Source organism: Punica granatum, chromosome 8 (assembly GCF_007655135.1).
Source record: "Punica granatum isolate Tunisia-2019 chromosome 8, ASM765513v2, whole genome shotgun sequence".
NCBI classification, from domain to species: Eukaryota; Viridiplantae; Streptophyta; class Magnoliopsida; order Myrtales; family Lythraceae; genus Punica; species Punica granatum.
In genome coordinates, this window is record NC_045134.1 from 14,093,364 (window position 1) to 14,112,158 (window position 18,795).

Genomic DNA, 18,795 nt, shown 5'->3' on the forward strand with positions numbered 1-18,795 from the left:
CCGATTGAAACTTTTCCGACTACAAAATGTCCAATGTTAGTGACGATGAGAAGAGTCCAAGGTTACACACTGACTCATCCAAGGACAACAAAGTAGGGGGCGGCTCAGTAAGGAGCATGGAGGTCCCGCCGGTTTAGCGGCACACGTCGTCAGACAGCAGGAGAGCCCAAGTAGTAAGGTGCACCCTCAACGTTGACAATTACCTGACATGGTCACGGGCCATGTTAATTGCGCTTCAGGCAAGAAACAAGTTGGCTTTATCGACTGCTCTCTCGAGAAACCAAGAGACGATGACCCTCTCAAAGAAAGGTGGGAAAAATGTAATTTCATGGTCTTGGCGTGGATGTTTAACACCATGGAAGGAAGTCTCCAAGCCACCGTAGCTTACGCAGTGGACGCTAGAAGCTCGTGGGACGATCTCAAGGAGAGATTTTATGAAGGAAATCAATCTAGGGTTTTTCAAATCAAGATCGATATTTGTCTTCTCAAGCAAGAAGGGTTGAGTGTTCAGGATTACTATGGCAAACTGAAATTGCTGTGGGATGAGTTAGAATTCTACTTGGAACACCGAGGTTGTAGCTGCGGGGCGAGCTCCATGATTGTGGCACACGGGGAAGCGGAGAAGTGTTATCAAGTCCTTATGGGACTTACCTCGGAATTTAACACAATCCGGTTAACAATTCTCAGCATAGAACCATTACCGAACCTGAATAAGGTGTACAAGATGGTGGCGAGCGAGAAGCGGCAGAAGATGGTTGCACGGTCCCGAGAAGCTGTCCCTGAATCGGCCGTCTTTCTTGCCAAAGAAGAAACAGAGCACAGGCGAGCTGGAATGAACAGATTGCAGAGCTTTGGGGAGGGGAGAGCAACTTGCAGTCACTGTGGGAAGCTGGGCCACACAAGGAATACATGTTGTGCCCTTATCGGATACCCGACCTGGCACTCCAAGTCCAAATCGAATTCAGGAAAAGTACCGAACAAGGACAGAACAAGCAAAGCGGTGGGTTGTAAGGGAAAGCCCAAACCCAGCAGGGCCCGGACCGAGCGAACGCTGCCCAGACAGTGTAGAGGACAAGCTTGCGAGCCGAGCACTTAGAGACCCTACCTGATGAGCAATTTCAACGTCTATTATCCATGCCATCATAGGACGTCATCTACCCAAACTGACTTGTTGGTAATGAATTTAATTTTGTGGCCTTGTAGAATGAATGAATTTTGGACACAGGAGCATCAAGACACATGACGGGGTGTCTTGAATATTTTTCGAGATCTATTCTAATCAAGGGCAGTGCGCCGGTTTATATCCCTAACGGGGGCATAGTACAAGCCACCCAAATAGGAAATGTGATCATTGCATAATTGATGGAGATTACCAACGTGCTCTATGTGCCCACTTTCAATTGTAATTTAATTTCCATTGCACAATTATCGAAGGGGATGATTTGTTATGTGATGTTTACTCCAATTTGCGTGTTATCCAAGACCGCATCTCGAGGAGGACGCTTGGAGTTTGTGAACTTCGAGGATGGGTCTATTATCCGAGGCAAGTGGCTACTATACCGTAGAAATGCCAAGCAGTCGTAGAGGAATCGCAGATATATGGAATCAGAGGCTTAGTCATCCATCTCGCATGATAAAGTTGAATGGTATTGATTTAAATTTTTGGGAAAGAAGTGATAAGGAGTGTGATGTATGCCTTAGAGCGAAACAAACACGCTCACAATTTCACTTGAGTATGAATAAAGTTGAGTACCCGTTTCAATCGATACACTGTGATTTATGGGGACCATATAGAATAAAAGCAAGTTGTGGAGCCAATTATTTCTTGACTATTGTTGATGATTTTAGTCGAGACGCATGGGTTTATCTACTGCGAGAAAAGTCTGAAGCTCGGCGATTTATTATTGATTTTTATAATTTAATCAAGAATCAGTTCGGCTACACGATCAAAATTCTGAAAGGTGATAATGGGATGGAGTATTTGTCAAGGGAGCTAACGGACTTTTTCTCCACACATGGCATCGTGCATCAGACATCTTGTACAAATAACACCACAATAGAATGGCCGAGTTGAAAGGAAGCATCGGTATATCCTAAATGTTACTAGGCCTTTCATGTTTCAGGCCTCATTACCGATAAGGTTCCAGGGGCAAGTGTGTCTCGATGGCCATCCACTTGATAAACACCACTCTGACACCCTTACTTAATAACAAAAGCCCTCATGAGGTACTTTTCGGTAAACCACCTAACTACTCGAATTTACCAATTTTTTTGTCATTATGCTATGCTCACACATGAACCAAGGATAAGTTTGAACCAAGGTCTCAAAAGCGTGTTTTTATTGGATACCCTCATTGGAAGAAGGGATGGAGGCTTTATGTTTTGTAGAATCGACAAATGTTTGTGTCAAGGGAAGTACAATTTTGCGAAAACAATTTTCCCTTTTGCCACAGAAGATGGAAAATCGAAGCAACAAGAACGAGGCGGCCCACTATTTCTGGAAGACGTTTATGCTAGTCCAAGAAGGGAAATTGAGCGATCTCAGCCCAACACAAAACAACCGGGCCGATTTGATGGATCGTCATCGAGCCAGTCCAGACGCTGGGTAAAGCCCAGTCTCACTCGGTAGCAGCGATTAATCACTGAGAAGGAAGAAAGGCAAACGGGCTTAGTCTAGCCCAACAGATTCTGTAGGCGGATCACACGGAAGAGCGAGTGGGCCGAGGCCAGGAAGGAAGAGAAGGGGCAAGGCCTAGAGTTGATGATAGAATCTGGGCAGCCCAAGAAGTAATATCTGATCCGGGCTGAGCTGAGAAACACGCAGGCCAGGTTTTGGAAGAAAGAAGGGATATTTCCGCCCTGAGCCGAATAGAAAAGAGCCCGGTCCGGACTGTGGAAGCAAGGTAAAGTATTTCGAAATTTAAAAGGCAAGTAGAACCATTCGAAAGGGAAATTTCTGCTAGGAATTCAGAGGTTGGTCAAGAAGTGACTTTGAGGCGATCTAAACGAGTTTCTGGTCTTCGCAAATATCTCAAGGATTATATTGTTCCCACTGCTCGCTATAAGACTCATTCTCCTAATTCACCTACTTCCTCGGACTCCTCAGGTATGTCCTATCCCATTGAGATATTTATTGATTATTCAAGTATCTCTAATCAACACAAAGCATTTCTAGCTGCAATTGATTCTGACAAAGAGCCCACATCTTATCTAGAGGCTGTTTGAGATCGAAGATGGAGAGATGCAATGGTAGAAGAAATTCGCACTCTCGAATTAAATAAAACATGGATGATTGAACAACTGCCTCCTTCTAAATGTCCTATCGGTTGCAAATGGCTGTATAAGGTGAAGCGTTGGGCTGATGGAAGCATAAAACGTTATAAGGCGCGACTAGTTGCAAAGGGTTTCACCCAGGTCGAGGGAATTGACTACCACGAGACTTTTGCACCAATGGCCAAGTTGGTAACCGTGCGATGTCTATTGACAGTGGCAGTAGCAAAAGAGTTGTATATTCATCAAATGGACGTCAACAATGCATTTTTGCATGGGGACTTAAAGGAAGAAGTATATATGGAATTACCTCTTGGTTTCTCTGCATCGAGGAACGAAACTGTGTGCAGGCTTCGTAAGTCTTTTTATGTACTTCGTCAGGCATCAAGGAATTGGTTCTCGAAGTTTGCTGACGCACTTCGGCAATATGGGTTTCTTCAATCAGGTGCGGACCATTCCCTTTTTATTTTTAATCGAGGAAACATCTTCCTTGGTGTGCTAGTTTATGTAGATGATTTAATCATAATGGGCAACAATCCTAACCACTATGATTCATTTAAAGGATATCTGGATAAGTGCTTCCGCATAAAGGATTTGGGGCCTCTGAAGCATTTTCTTGGCATTGAAGTCACTAGAATGAGTTCTGGTCTTTCTCTCAGTCAGCGGAAGTATGTCATTGATGTTTTGACTGAGTGTGGTATGTTGGCATCGCGACCAACACCATTTCTCATGGAGCAGCGTCATCGACTATCCATGAATTCTAGTGATTTGTTATCAGATTCGAGTTATTACAGGCGTCTGATCGGGAGACTTATCTATCTGACTATCATAAGGCCAAAAATTAGCTATTCCTTTCATATTTTGGCACAATTTATGCAGGAGTCACGCCAAGATCATTGGGATGCTGCTAAAACGAGTTCACCGTTACTTAAAACTTAAAACTTTTTGTGATTCGGATTAGGCAAGTTGTCCCCTGACCAGTCATTCTATTACGGGATACTTCATTACGCTTGGAGGGTGTTCAGTTTCGTGGAAGATGAAGAAACAAACGACGGTTTCTCGCTCATCTGCTGAAGCAGAGTATCGCGCAATGGCAGCAATTGTCAGTGAGATAATCTAGTTGCGCAATCTTCTCTCTTCTCTTGGAGTACGGATGATGACACCAACTTGACTATTCTGCGATAGTCAGGCTGCGATACACATTGCTACGAATGCAGTGTTTCATGAGCAAACCAAGCACATTGAAATTGATTGTCATTTCGTACGTGAGCACATCAAGTCAAGAGTTGTGACTACTGACCATTTGCCTACGAGACTTCAATTGGTAGATATCTTCACAAAGGCACTAGGTCGAGATCGCATCCGCTTCATTCTTTCCAAGTTGGGCATTCGTGAACCTCATGCTCCAACTTGAGAGGGAGTATTATAGATATTTTGGATTGTGCAGTTGTATATTAGGAACTTGTATATTCAATATTTGATATTTTCGGTAGCCATAGATATTAGGCATATGACATTAATTAGTTTCCTTCATTGTAAGACTACACAGTCTATTTACTGTGTCGAACATTTCAATGAAATTCGAGTTGAATTCTTCCAATCTTCACAGTTTGAGTGTCTATTTGACTTTGGTTTGATTCTCTTTTTGTTTTGCTCGACATAACTAGTAAAATCTTAGTTTTGGGGTCTGATAACTCTATAAGAATAGAATTTGTAAGACACGTTTTTCGAGTTGAATTCATATTAAGTTGTCCATTTTCGATTAACTCTTCTAGCATTTTGTCTCATTGTAGGTTGTTTGAATATGATTATGTTTTATTATCATTTAGTAATTTTTTTATTAGTTTTACAAGGTTTTTAGAGGATTTGTAATATTTTCATAATTCGTTTTATGAAATTTAAATATGTATTCTATGAAGGATTTTGTGCAAATTACATATAAATCAAAACATAATCGAGTCAGGGGTCCAACTGTTCAACAAGGTGCATATTGGAGTTCGTATGGAGAAGCCATGGTCATTTAAAGAAAATCACACACGAAGCCGTAACAGAGCAGTGGGGGTTGGGCGCCATAATACGAGGTCATTACTCCAGTGCAAAAATGAGAGCCCATAGTTGTGGCGTCACATCCCAAGGTTGTTATATCGGACGGGCATCTTATGAATATCGATTTCAGTTATTCTCGGTTAGATTTTTTTCGATCCTACGTCTTTATTCATATGGTAAAACATTCAAGCCAAAACCATTCTTAGTGGTGGTCATGTCATTCAATAAAATCTCTCGATGTTCAATTAAAACAAAAAGACATAGCTTTTAGGTGGTAGTGTGACCAGGCAGCTGCCATCGCAGCTCCAGTGCCATGTTACTTGAGATTGCACCCCTGAGGTACTATCGAGGCTTTGACGAGCGAGTTAATGTACTTTCCATCATGTGTGCCAAAGAATCTCTGCCGGTGCTCACTCGACGTACTTCATTTTTCAGCTCACCTCCAACCTTTGTCTGGCCGCTAAGAGATCGCTCAGCGAGTTGGCTCGGCTAACCAAGAATATTGTCGACAAGGTACGACCTTGATGTCTTCCTCAACGGCCTCCATGCTCTCCGCCCTCGCCGCGCACCTCGTCGCCTTCGTTACTAGCACATGCTTATAATCCTCACAACAAATTTCCATTAGTGAGATTCGGACATACGACAGTCCTCTGCCTTGTAATTTTCTTCCATTCGGAAGGGGTCAATCAGCATAGTGACAAGTAGGATTTCTTAAAACTTCATTATAATAATCTCTAAGGAAGGGCCGCACTCCAACTCGATTGCAGGATCTCAATTTCATGAAGAAATTCCGAAGTTTAGTATCAAGATAGCTTGGCTTGCACCGATTACCGAATACGCAACAAAAGTCGAAGAGGACTCTCCCAGAAACAGCCGAGGTCACAGCCTTGTTTGCCTTTTCCCACAGATTGCACCAATGTCACAGACCTGTAATTAAGGTAAAATCCACGCTCGATCCTCGTGCCCTCAAAGATGTGAAGATTGATCGGGGTGAGTGGCCCGATTTTCTCGAAGGGGAAGATGGGAAGATCGGGGTGGTGGTCCGATTTTCCTCTCCGATGCTCAAGTCAACCGAGGTTCTCACGAGAACAAATATTACGTAATTTGTAAAATTGATTACCTTCACATTTATAATGAATCGTAGACATATTTGTTACTTTATCTGGAGAGATGTTCGATATGTTCCCATGTTTAAGGATAGACTAAATAGGACATAGGAAATTATATCTTTCATATACTTAACCACCAAGTAACAAAGGTTGTACTCGGGACATATGAGCCGTGTTGTTCACGGGCCTACTAGGCCTTCATGTTGCACTCAACCTCGTGTCCAAAACCCAGCTCCCAACAAATCTCCCACTAATTTAAAATTATTCAAATTAATGTATGAGCATTCCGATAATAAGCAAAAACGAAGGTGGCTTTTGGTTTTGAACCTAGCATGAGATAAAATTTGTTGAAATTCATTACTAATACATAAGGTTTTGAACTTGTGAACTCATCGTACAAACAAATCTTGAAGTGCACACATTATTACACGGATAATTCTAATTTTTTAAAGTTAAGCACCTTCATAATCTACGCTCAGTTCCAATTCTACTATGCACTCTATAGGTGACCTATAACCTTCACATGGAGTGACTAGTTATAATATAGTCAGAAGTGAGTTTGTCTAGAGTAGTCCTATCTTCGTTCGTAGACATTCGACTTCTTCTCCCCTATGGAGATGAAAGATCTATAAGTTTAAATTGCATGCCAGCTTGAGCAATATATGTTTGTTTCTTGGATTTCGAAGTAACTGCTCCACTAGCCATTGTAACTAATCATCTACTAACTGAAGTATTATCATCAAGAGAAAAATGTCAAGATGGCATCACTATATTTTTCTAATACAGCAGTATATTTTTCATAAATAATTTCATATAGGAATGTACTTGTCAAGTACGTTGTTCTTCTTAATGGTTCCCAATGTAATTCTTTGGAATTACCTGTATACCTGGTCAATTGCCCAATAATATAGGCAATATCAGGGTTATTTGCAATTTATGACATACGTGAGACTACCAATAATATGAAATATCACAACTGAAATGCACCTGCGTTCTTTAATTTAATACTGTAATAGTAAGGAGTTGGATAAGAAAAGGTTAAAATGATCAAATTTTATCAGAAAATTTTCAATATAATCTGATTGTGTAAGCAAAGTCCTGTCATAACTTTTGCCAACATTGGTTCCAAGAATTGCAGTGGCCTTATTTAAATCCTTCATGAGATTCGTCCTGAAAATAGACTTGTCACCGGCATAAAAGTAAATGATAACTCCAGCATTACCTTTTTAAATTACATATGAAGCGACGTGCATTATTCTTTGCAAAACTCAATTAATAATAGGAAAAAGTACACCATTGGCAACACTCTTTGCCATTGTGTCATATTTGGCGTGACCATTGTTATTAAAATAGGACCAGACCAGCCGGTTCAATCAGTCGGATCGAGAACCAGCACCATGATCTGTCCGGTTTTGCTTGCAGAGCAAAAGTGCACAATTAAATTGATGAACCCATAAAATTGGCCGATTTTTAGTGTAAACCCACTGAACCAGCTGGTCTATGAGTTTAATTGATGTGCTTCAGATTGCAGCTCAACACATATTCGAATTTTCGGGTCCAAACGAGTATTCTAAAAGATTCCGAAACAAGAATTTAGCTTAATTAGATATTAAGTTTCCTATATTGCTATGATATAGTTTCTCTTAATTAGATATTATTTCCTATAGCTTGAGTCAGTAGTCTTAAGTTTCCTATTTCAGATTATTACCTTACTCTATTTTAGCAAAATAATCTAGAGGAGATTAGATATCAGTTTCATATTCTAGTGTCAAGGGGGTGTCTTCCCTCTATATAAATATGCACCTTATTGTAAGAGAACATCACAGACGAATTTGATGAATATTTGAATGAAATTGCCTAGAGCGTTTCCTCTATTTTTCTTATCTAAACAAGTTCCTTGTTTAGTGGCGAAAACTCTGATTCTTATCGTTCATCCTTGAGCGTGGCGAATCAACCCGACTTTTCTTACTCGTGGCGAGTCATTTTATCGAGTGAGTTTTGTTGGTTCTACCCTCCACCCTTCTTTCTTATCAAGTTCTAGTTCGTGAGCCTATCATTTGGTATCAGAGCGAAGGTTCTATTCTTGTTGGCCGAGTGAAACGTGTGAGGGAGTGTATACACGAGTGTTTAAGTGAGGAATCCTTTTGAGAAACGCAATGGCTGAGGAAAACGTCCATCAGGTTCCGAGGGGACTCACACTCGACCAAGCCCAGTTCCTTGGGCTCCAGCAGAAGCAAGACGAGCTTTCTGCACGGCTCAATCAACTGACCCAATTGGTTGAGCAACTGTCTGTGGCGCGTGCTCCTCCACCACGTGCACATCGAGTTCCTAGACGAAATGTCCAAGTGGAAGATGAAGCTGATCAGGAGGATGAACTTCTTGAAGAAGAAGCACTGCCAGTTCCACGACAGGAGCAAAGGGGCGTCGGTAACAACCTCAATCTGAAGATTCCGCAATTCAAAGGCACAAGTTCCCCTGAAGATTACCTCGAGTGGGTCCAGTGCGTCGATAAGGTGTCCGAATACTATGAGTACTCCAAAGCCCAGAAGTGTCAACCTGTTATCCTTGAGTTCACTGATTATGCAAATCTGTGGTGGGAAAACATAAAGGCGCAGCGAAGAAGAGGTCGGGAAGATATGATTCGTAGTTGGCGGGAGATGAAGCGCCCATGCATAGAAGATTTGTCCCTGAGTATTACAAGCAAGATCTGTTCCTTAAACTGCAGAGTATTCATCAAGGAGGTTTGTCCGTTGAAGATTATGTTACGGAGATCGAAATATTGTTAATGAGATGCGAACTGAATGAGCCACGGGAGCAGACCATTGCTCGATTTATTGGTGGTTTGAACAAGGAAATTGCGAATATGATCGAACAACAGCCTTTTTTGTCCCTAGAGGATGTGATAAAACTGGCCATTAAGGTACGAAGGCAGCAGAAGCATGGCCAACTAACTATGCCAAGAGTGTTCAACATGAAGTCAATGATTGTTGGATCCACACCCTAAGGGTCAGCCTCAAGGTGGAACGAGCCACAAAAGGAAGTTGAGGGCTTGCTCAAGTTTCAAGCTGAGTCGGCCAAGGTGAAAGAGCAAGAGGTTGATCCACAACCCCCTGTTCAGCGCCGAGACATTAAGTGCCTTGAATTTCATGGATTCAGACACTTTACCTCCGAATTCCCCAATTGGCGAGATGTGACCATCCAGAACCCTCACGCTATCGAAAGTGAAGTTGAAGAGGCTGTTGAAGATGTTTGTGGAGTTACGAGTAAGGAGAAAGTGGAATATGCTGATGAGGGTGAGAAGCTCAAGGTTCAACAAGTTGTGAGTTCAGAATCAAAGTTGGAAGAACAGCGGGAGTGCTTAGAGAGCATTTCGAAGGTACTGATTTCAAACTCTCTAAAGCAAGTTATGAAGGAACCCATTTTAAGCTCAGCTCAAGAGGAACTTCAGGAAGAATTTGTTATTGAAGATCTATTGATGGTGTTTCATCAAGTGAAACCTGAGCTACCTGAAGCGCACATGACTCCTCTGAGGAAGGGGCAATCCAGCCAGAGAGTTTATCGGCAAGGAAGAACAAAAAATCTGATCTATGAGGAATTACAAGAGAGATCGTACAGAAAAGTTGGTCATTAAGTGGCGGGGTTTTTACTTAAAATGGCATATGGTTTGTCCGTTTTGTCAAATCTATCATATGCTTTTTTTTGTCAAATCTATCACATGGTTTACTTTTTGCATCAAATCTATCCCGGCGTTATCTTTTCCGTCGACATCTAACGGCCGTGCTGACGTGGCACGTGGAGAGATAGTGGGCCACACTTGTCACGTGGGCGCCACGTCAGCATGGCCGTTAGATGTCGACGGAAAAGATAACGCCATGATATATTTGATGCAAAAAGTAAACCATGGGATAGATTTGACAAAAAAAAAGCATATGATAGATTTGACAAAACGGACAAACCATGGATCATTTTAGGTAAATACCCCTTAAGTGGCAAGCTGAAAAGCACTGAAGCGCACACATGAAGACCAGCAAAAGATTGACAAAGACTCGAGGATGCGTCTTTTTCCAACCGAGAGGGGATGATGTGCTTCAGATTGCAGCTCAACACATATTCGAATTTTCGGGTCCAAACGCGTATTCTAGAAGATTCTGAAACAAGAATTTAGCTTAATTAGATATTAAGTTTCCTATATTATATTGCTATGATATAGTTTCCCTTAATTAGATATTATTTCCTATATTAGCTTGAGTCAGTAGTCTTAAGTTTCATATTTCAGATTATTACCTTTCTCTATTTTAGGAAAGTAATCTAGAGGAGATTAGATATCAGTTTCCTATTCTAGTGTCAAGGGGGTGTCTTCCCTCTATATAAATATGCACCTTATTATAAGAGAACATCACAGACGAATTTGATGAATATTTGAATGAAATTACCTAGAGCGTTTCCTCTATTTTTCTTATCTAAACAAGTCCTTTGTTTAGTGGCGAAAACCCCAATTCTTATCGTTCATCCTTGAGCGTGGCGAATCAACCCGACTTTTCTTACTCGTGGCGAGTCATCTTATCGAGTGAGTTTTGTTGGTTCTACCCTCCACCCTTCTTTCTTATCAAATTCTGGTTCGTGAGCCTATCATTAATGATTTATTAGAAATGTACAGAAAAATAGTGATAGTAGAGGGATTTAAACCTCAGCCCCGCAACTTCCCATTAGACTTTAGACCATTGCACTGACCAAATGGACATCAAGTCCTTTTCATCACACTAGTTCAACATTTATACTTGTTTGGTCCCAAACGTATGCATTTACTATCATTTATCTATCTTTTTCTTGCTCAAATGGTAATGAGGATGCTTCATTATTATCTAAATGGATACATTGAGATGTACAAAAGCCAATACAGGAAAAATCACCTAAGCAAAAATTACAAGAGTGTGATACACTGGTTGACCCGCCATGCAAACTACAAAAGAAAATAGACTTGAAAGCTACGTTGAGTAAGGACATTACAATCATAGCAAGCCTTCTTTAAATCAATAATATTGATCAACTATCTTCCTGCAACAATTTCCCATGGACCCTTGTGAAAAATAAAATTTAAAATAAATATTAGTAAAAAAATTCAGGATAAAGTTTTAAAAAAGTAATTAAGAATGAAAAAAGCATAATAATTGAAAATAGAAGAATTAAAAAAATCAAAGACAAATAGAAAAATTTAGAAAAAAATAAGAAATAAAATAAAATGCAGATAAATAAGATAAAAGATTTAGAGAAATTAGAAAGAGTCAATAAAGATAAAATTAAAGATGTAAATCATAGAGATTTTCAAAAAGTACAAAAAAATTAAATAATAATTCAAAGAAATTTAAACATAAAGCCCGGGGGGGGGGGGGGGGGGGGGGGGGGGGGGGGGGGGGAGCCAGCTTATCTTGGTGATCCTTCTGTTATCGCATAAGAGGAAAAGAACTACTGAGAGAGATGCCGACCTTACTGGCCTCAATGAGAACCAATAAGTTTATTAGAAGCATGGAATTTTAAAGGCGACGCTAGCCATTCTGTGCCTGTTGGATGTGAATGAAACTAAACCAATTTTAGTTAAGGCCACATTCTATCATGAGCTATTTCAATTCAGTCTCAACTAGGAAATCGAATAATGGATAAAAAAAAAACGTGAAAAGTAAGCGACGTGATAGACAAAGAGGAAGGATAACTGTTTTCTTGAAATTTCTCAAAATTAATTACATGTACATAAAAAGTTCAAATTTTCTCTTAGGACAAACTTTTAAACTTGATCTTTCATACTTACATTTGATTAATTTTGGAAATCTCAATAGGGAAGTAGTGAGTTGACCCCCCACGAGACAACAATTGTCTAGATATTGTTAAAAATCAGCAAGAAATAATCTAACCACCACCGCATTTTCAAATGAATGCTTAATGTTGTGCAAAAGCACATTGACTCGATTGAGAAAAATAGCAAAAAAGAAAAAGAAAAGAAAAGCACATTGACTCTGGCTGTTGCCAATGGTAAAACTTTTTTTTTCTGCGTAAATCCTAATATCTGAAAGTCTAATTAGACCCTGACTAATCCAATCGAGCTGGGTCGGTCCACTAAAGGTTAAAGCTCTCCCAGCGTGAATTTTCTACATTCAAATGTTTCGAACCTGAGATCTTGTTTAACCGGAACAACTCATGTTGGCCATAAAACTTTTTACAATACTGTTGTTCCATCAACTAGTATACGCGAAAACTCAGTTGACCTCCCATTGCGCAACTATGTCAGTCTAATTTATCGAATAATTTCCAACTCCCAGTCCAATTGGCAATTGTACTTGAACTAGACTTGACAAATTCACTAACCTACCAAAACATGCCATCAGCTTAAGTCTCGATAACTTGAAATTATCAGCATTTCTTTTCTTCAGTCATAATGTATAAATATCGACAAACCACACAGGCTTGAGAATCATAATCTCAAGGCTTCTTCCTCTCGAGGAAGAGGCCCACCAAAAAAAAAAAAAAAAAGGACACGTCCAGCCATCACAGTCTCACAGAGCCCTATGAATCCCAGCCATAGGAAGTTTTGCTCTCCTAGTTCTTTATTTCTGCTATTCAAAAAGAACACTACTCTCAGACCACGTCGGGCATGAAATGGTAGACGTATTAGGCCATGAAAATGGCCACAACTGCACGACTACCTTGTATCAAGATTCAATTCCATTATCATTGAGTGAACTATTAGCCACGCTTTCATAAAGCCTGAAATTGATTGTTGCTGGAACTATGCAGAGACACATTATGAAAACAGTGATCTAAGCTACAAGTTAAGACATGACCCCTCTTTCAAGTGGAGTATTACCATGCTACAGGATTTGCAAGATGAATTTTGAAGAGACAAGCTCGTAAACAATTCAAATCTCCTGGCAGAAGTTTCAAATCATTGCTTTATAGCCTGATCTGATCTGATCATATCCCAATTGAATTCAACAACAGAGGCTTGCCAGCCAACAAAGTAAGAAGGCAAATCAGATACAAGAAGCAATGACTAAAGAAACATCACAGGCGAATCAGACACCTGCCTTAAGTTCAAAAATCTATTTTTGCAAAAACTGACCTCTCAATTAACACTGAAGCGTAAAAGCCCTTCTAAAGATATATGAGTTCCGCACTCAAAAACTTTGCTTTGCAGCAGCACGAGCTGCCTTGGCCTTCCTCGTGCGGGCATTGGACCTCGTACGCTGCCCTCTGCAGGGGTACCCATCGATGTGTCTGATCCCTCTGTAGCACTGAATAGTCATCAGTCTCTTAATACTACTAGCCGTCTCCTTATCCTGGGGAAAATCCAAGAAACAAAAGCAGAGGTCATTAATCTTTCATATGTTCTCTCACACATGAATAATACACAAGAGACCAAATTAGTGCTGTGTAATCATCTGTTGACAGAAGAGTATCTATACTAAAGAAATTAGAGGGAGACAAAATCAGAGAAAATTCCCACTCCGTTCCTTATCTACTAGTTCATTGCTTTTTTGAATTAACACAAGTCGATCTCCATTTCATCTAATGGCATAAATAATTATCTGTCTAAAGAAAGACAAAACGATTCCATGCAACAACAACAACAATTACAGCCGCAAAAGCATGATCATTCCTATATTTCTACTTGTTCTAACGGGACAAACGTCGAACACACATCGGGCAACTATTCTCAGCTCAAGCAAGCCCGAGTTTTTTAGACAGAACAGCGTACCAGATTGTGCCCAACTGTGTAGGTGGAGACTTCATTACGAAGAGACTCGATCTGGAGACCAGACAGCTCCTTGGCGGGCTTGTTTCCGATCCGGAGCTCGGCGAGGATCTGACGGGCGGTGGCTCGGCCAATGCCCTTGATGTGCTGGAGGGCATACAGCAGCCCCTTGTCGTTGGGAATCTCCGTGTTCCCGACTCGAATGCCCCGGATGGCCTGCCATTGGAGCTGCGAGTTCCCAATGGAGACGATAAATTACCTCTTTCACCAGAAATCAACAAACTGAACGGAAACTCGAGGAAGAGAACTGAAGTGGGTGTGCGGAAATCCAAGGAATTACCGGCGAATTTTGGAGGAGTTGGCGGCCGACATCGGCCAGATTTCGGACTGAAGGGCGTGAAGCGAAGAACATTGCGGTTGAAACTGAAAGAGCTTTGTGTTGAGATTGAATGAACAGAACGATCGACAGAAAACGATGCTTCTTGTGCTTTGATATTAGAATGTTATTATGAATTTGCCCCTCAGTTTACTCGATGGTCTTGAAATGCCTCGTGTAGTTTAATTTTGTCTCGAAATGACCCCTGAGGTTAATATGCGAACCCACGTAAATTCAAAGATTAACTAAGTTTGTCTATATAAACTAAATTGGACCATCACGAGCTATTCAGTTCGGGAAAATTTGTCGGGTTAGGAATTCCCCTAATTTTTTTACGAATTTATTAGTCAAATTGATCTCAACTTTAAATATTTAAATGATTATCATATAATTTTTCTCATTTATCTTATGCTTATAAATAGCTAGATCGATCAATGTACATGTACGAAACGAATTTTGTCTGGCTGATTATATATGGTTAGCAAAAATTTAAAAAATTGATGGCATGAGCTAGATCAACTAGTCAAGACTGGCTCAAAATAAGTAACGAAGCGAGATGAAATAACAGAGAATGACTGTAACAACAGCCTCAAGATGAGCGAGCTCAATGGAGCCAGCACAATGAGCAGCAGCTTGAGACCTGCTTGGCGACTAACAGCCGCTGCCAGTGAGAGGTGAGCAAGAGAAATTGACGGAATCAGAGAGCGATAATGGCTGGAGCGGTGATTAGAATATGTTTCAAACGAATTTCAGAATTACAGGGATGAATCATGAAGAGAATCGGAGTAGAAATCAGAAAATTTAAAATAAATAAAAAATAGCGTTAGTTAAAAAATAAAAAACCTAATATTCGTTTTTTTTTCTTTTTCTATATACAGACAAAATTGGAAGTTATTATAAATCCATATATCTATATTATGGATACATGATATGATATATAAAAGGGAAAGAGAATAATCGTCCTTAGGTTCTATTTGAGAACTTACCTTAAGCTCCTAGTAAAATATCGTTGCTTGCTCTAATTAATATATTTGGAAACTCTCAGCTTGTAGTAAGAGGACTGCTTAGTTGCTCGATTTGTCAGAAGTTGGTTGTATCTCAACCAAGGTTCATGCATTTTTCGGTGTGAATTCTAGTATCTGAAAGCGCAATTGGACTCTGACTAGTTCAGTCGAGCCGGGTCGGCTTACTAAGGTTAGACCTCTCCCGACATGTATTTTTTTGCATTCGTAGAAATTTGAACCCGATCTTATTTAAGAGGAATAAGTACGGAACCGCCTAATAACAAAAGAACAATTAGTTTCACTCTCTCTCCTCCCTACCCAATACGTCAGCCACTGTCAAGTATCGGAGATGGAGAATTAGAGGAAAAACTGTTAGCTCGATTCATGAGAAGGAATGTATCCATAAGTAGGGCGACGTGCAGTCAGGGTACATGACATAGGGCTAATAAACAAAGTAAAATATCTAATTAACATAAATGGACAAAATCTCCCGTAATAGTCTCTCTTCTTCATTACTATACGCATATATTTCTTCAGCTGAGCTCAGTGAAGAGCTATATATTTGTGCCCGTTCGTGTAAGAGAGTTCAATAAAATTTTCAGATATTTATTGAAGGCACTGCTGACCCTTAGAATTTTTTTCGCCAATAAAAATTTCATCAAAAACTTACAGTTACTGGCATAAACAGCTTTCCTTGTCCGAAACATATTTTCATACCCAAAATGCAGTAATTTCAACTGAGATATCTGCTTGATTTTCTCAAGCTAAACATCCAATGAGACCAATTATTAAGATTCATTCTTTTCACATTGCATTCATGATACAGTTCTCTGAGAAAGTCAGGAACAGCCAAACCACGAATAAGGCAACCAGGTCGCAATAGGAGTACAAAACAAGAAGCAAATAATGGGTTTTGAAATTTGAAAAAAATAATAATAATAAGGTTTGGCAAATCAACTTGCACTTTCACATAATCAGCTTCAACAAAATCAGGGATTTTTCGAGCTCGCATAGAGTAATCAGTTTAATAATCGAAGGAAATAAACATGGGAGAGAGCAATCGGTTCATTAATCGAAGGAAGTAGCATAGCGAAAGATAGAAACTTTTTTTCTCACTGAATAAGATAATTCATTAATTAGGAAAAGATACAGAGGTCAATGGATCTAGGATAGGATACCCTTCGAAAGTACAAAGAGAGTGAAAACTTGACTTAGAGCCAAATTGGCTCAAGTCATGGGCAAGGGTATTGTCTTCCCTAGGGATCCACGAGCAAAGCCAATCCGAGAAGTAATTAAGGCTAGAAATAATATCCGCTACTAAGGTCCTAATTTCCCACGGCGCATTATGCGGGTGCAAAATGGCATCTACAAGAATCAAGGCGTCACTTCGCAGTCAAATCTTAGTCATTCCTCTATTCGCCGCTATTGAAAGGGCGAGGAGGGCGGCTCGAGCTTCTGCTTGGAGTGACTTTTCCTCATTGGAGATCTAAACCCAAGAGAGAAACAGAGGGCTATTTGGACATTCGATGATTCCCGAGAGGCATGCTCTACTACTGCTCCAAGCAGCATCCGTGCTTATAATACTCCAATCTGGTCCAATGGGTATTTGTGCCTCCGATAGTTGTAAGGGATGTGCCTGCGAGGTTCTTTCTCTCTGTTCCGTGCTGCTTCCACTCCTACAATGCTCTGTCAATGACCTTTTGATTGATTTGATAGTTTCGTGAAGATCAGCTGGTGTACCTGCATGCAGAATTTTATTTCGTGAGATCCACAGTTGATAAAGAGTTATAGCAGCATAGAGAGAAAACTTGGCCTTATCATGAGAGTTCGCTAGGAGAGAAGAGGGAGGACAAGCAACAAAGTTAATCAGTTCCTCTGAACTACTGTTTGGGAAAAAACTCGATTGGAAATTCCAAGGTGATTCCCTCCAAGCCACATGATAAAAGAGGCACTCTCTGTAGAGGTGGTCTCGCTTATCAGAGCTAGTTTGGCAAAGAGGGCAAGGGGTGCCCTCTTCGTTGAACCATGGGAGGCTTTCACTTGCTGTTCTCCACAGGTGGAGTTTAAGGCATTCATGAATTTTAAGATTCCAAATGTCTTTCCATTTTGTTCCGCTATGGCTTTGGAATCTATGATGTTGATCCTTGAGATAAAAGGATTTGACAGAATGCTTCTCTATGTATTTGGGGTCCACTGTGCAGAGTCTTCGAGGTTGCCCTGAGTGAGGTGGATCTTGATGATGTTCTGGACTATTGCTTGCTCGAATAGGCTTGTGAGTAACGGGATGTTCCATCTCTTCGGATGGTTCAGCATTAGGTCACTTACCTTCAAGTTCGGGTCTTGGAATGTGTCAGATCTCGGAGATGGCTTGTGGTCATTTATGCTTGGAATCCATGGATCGTGCCAAACCAAGATGGATGTGCCGTTTCCTACAGAGAAACACGTGTTGTTCTTAATGGTGTCTTTACACCATTGGAGGCCTCTCCAAATTGGGGAGGGGGAGGAGCGATTGGAACTCTTGAGAAAGTTTCCATACTTTGCCTTGATTGCCCTGCCCGCAAGACTAATATTTGTTTTTGTCAGGGCCCATGAGGTTTTGGATAACATTGCTTTATTCGAATCTTCTGCTCTTCGGAAGCCCAGACCACTAATTGCTTTCAATTGACATATGAAGTCCCAGCTCTTTGGCGCATAATAGTTGCCCTCCTTTTTACTAGTACCCCACCAGAAATGTTTTGTAATGCTGTCAATGTTGCTTAATGTGGATTTTGGTAATCGGAACAGTGACATGGTGTAGATCGGGGTACTATTGATAACGGATCTGATCAGAGTTGCTCTGCCTGCCCATGAGAGTGTTGTTGTTTTCCAAGAAGCTAGGTTGTTTTTTATCTTGTCAATGAGAAATTGAAATGATTCTCTCTTCTTCCTTTTGATGAAAAGTGGATTGCCTAGGTATCTTGCATCTTCTTTCAGTTTTCTCATACCTAGGATTGTTTTTGCAATTCTTCTCGTGTCTACTGGTGCGTTCTTAGAAAAGAAGAGGCCTGATTTAGCACAATTTACCTCTTGGCCCTACCACACACAAAATTTATCCAAGATACTTTTGGTGGTTCTGATGTTTGCTTCGGTAGCTTTCGTTAGGATTAGCAGGTGATCAGCAAACATTAAATGGGTGATCTGTAGGCCTCCCCTGCTTATCTGGATTCCTTTAATCTCACTGTTCGTTTCTTCCCTATAGAGGAGTCG

General features: G+C 40.6%; 3 protein-coding genes across 3 annotated transcripts; 1 reads left to right on the forward strand and 2 right to left on the reverse strand.

Annotated features, from left to right (window-relative positions):
• Positions 1-208: 208 nt before the first annotated feature.
• On the forward strand, positions 209-1,096 carry LOC116188762. The gene has a single exon (XM_031518238.1). The coding sequence runs from the start codon at positions 209-211 to the stop codon at positions 1,094-1,096; it is 888 nt and encodes a 295-aa protein (XP_031374098.1).
• Positions 1,097-13,325: 12,229 nt separating this feature from the next.
• Positions 13,326-14,668, reverse strand: LOC116187073 (small ribosomal subunit protein S13, mitochondrial-like). The gene is made up of 3 exons (XM_031515661.1): positions 14,510-14,668; positions 14,173-14,397; positions 13,326-13,753 (listed from the first exon to the last, which is right to left on the reverse strand). The coding sequence occupies exons 1-3, from the start codon at positions 14,579-14,581 to the stop codon at positions 13,592-13,594; spliced, it is 459 nt and encodes a 152-aa protein (XP_031371521.1). The 5' UTR covers positions 14,582-14,668; the 3' UTR covers positions 13,326-13,591.
• Positions 14,669-17,724: 3,056 nt separating this feature from the next.
• On the reverse strand, positions 17,725-18,339 carry LOC116188763 (uncharacterized mitochondrial protein AtMg00310-like). The gene has a single exon (XM_031518239.1). It carries the CDS (start codon positions 18,337-18,339, stop codon positions 17,725-17,727), a length of 615 nt encoding a protein of 204 aa, XP_031374099.1.
• Between the last annotated feature and the right edge of the window lie 456 nt (positions 18,340-18,795).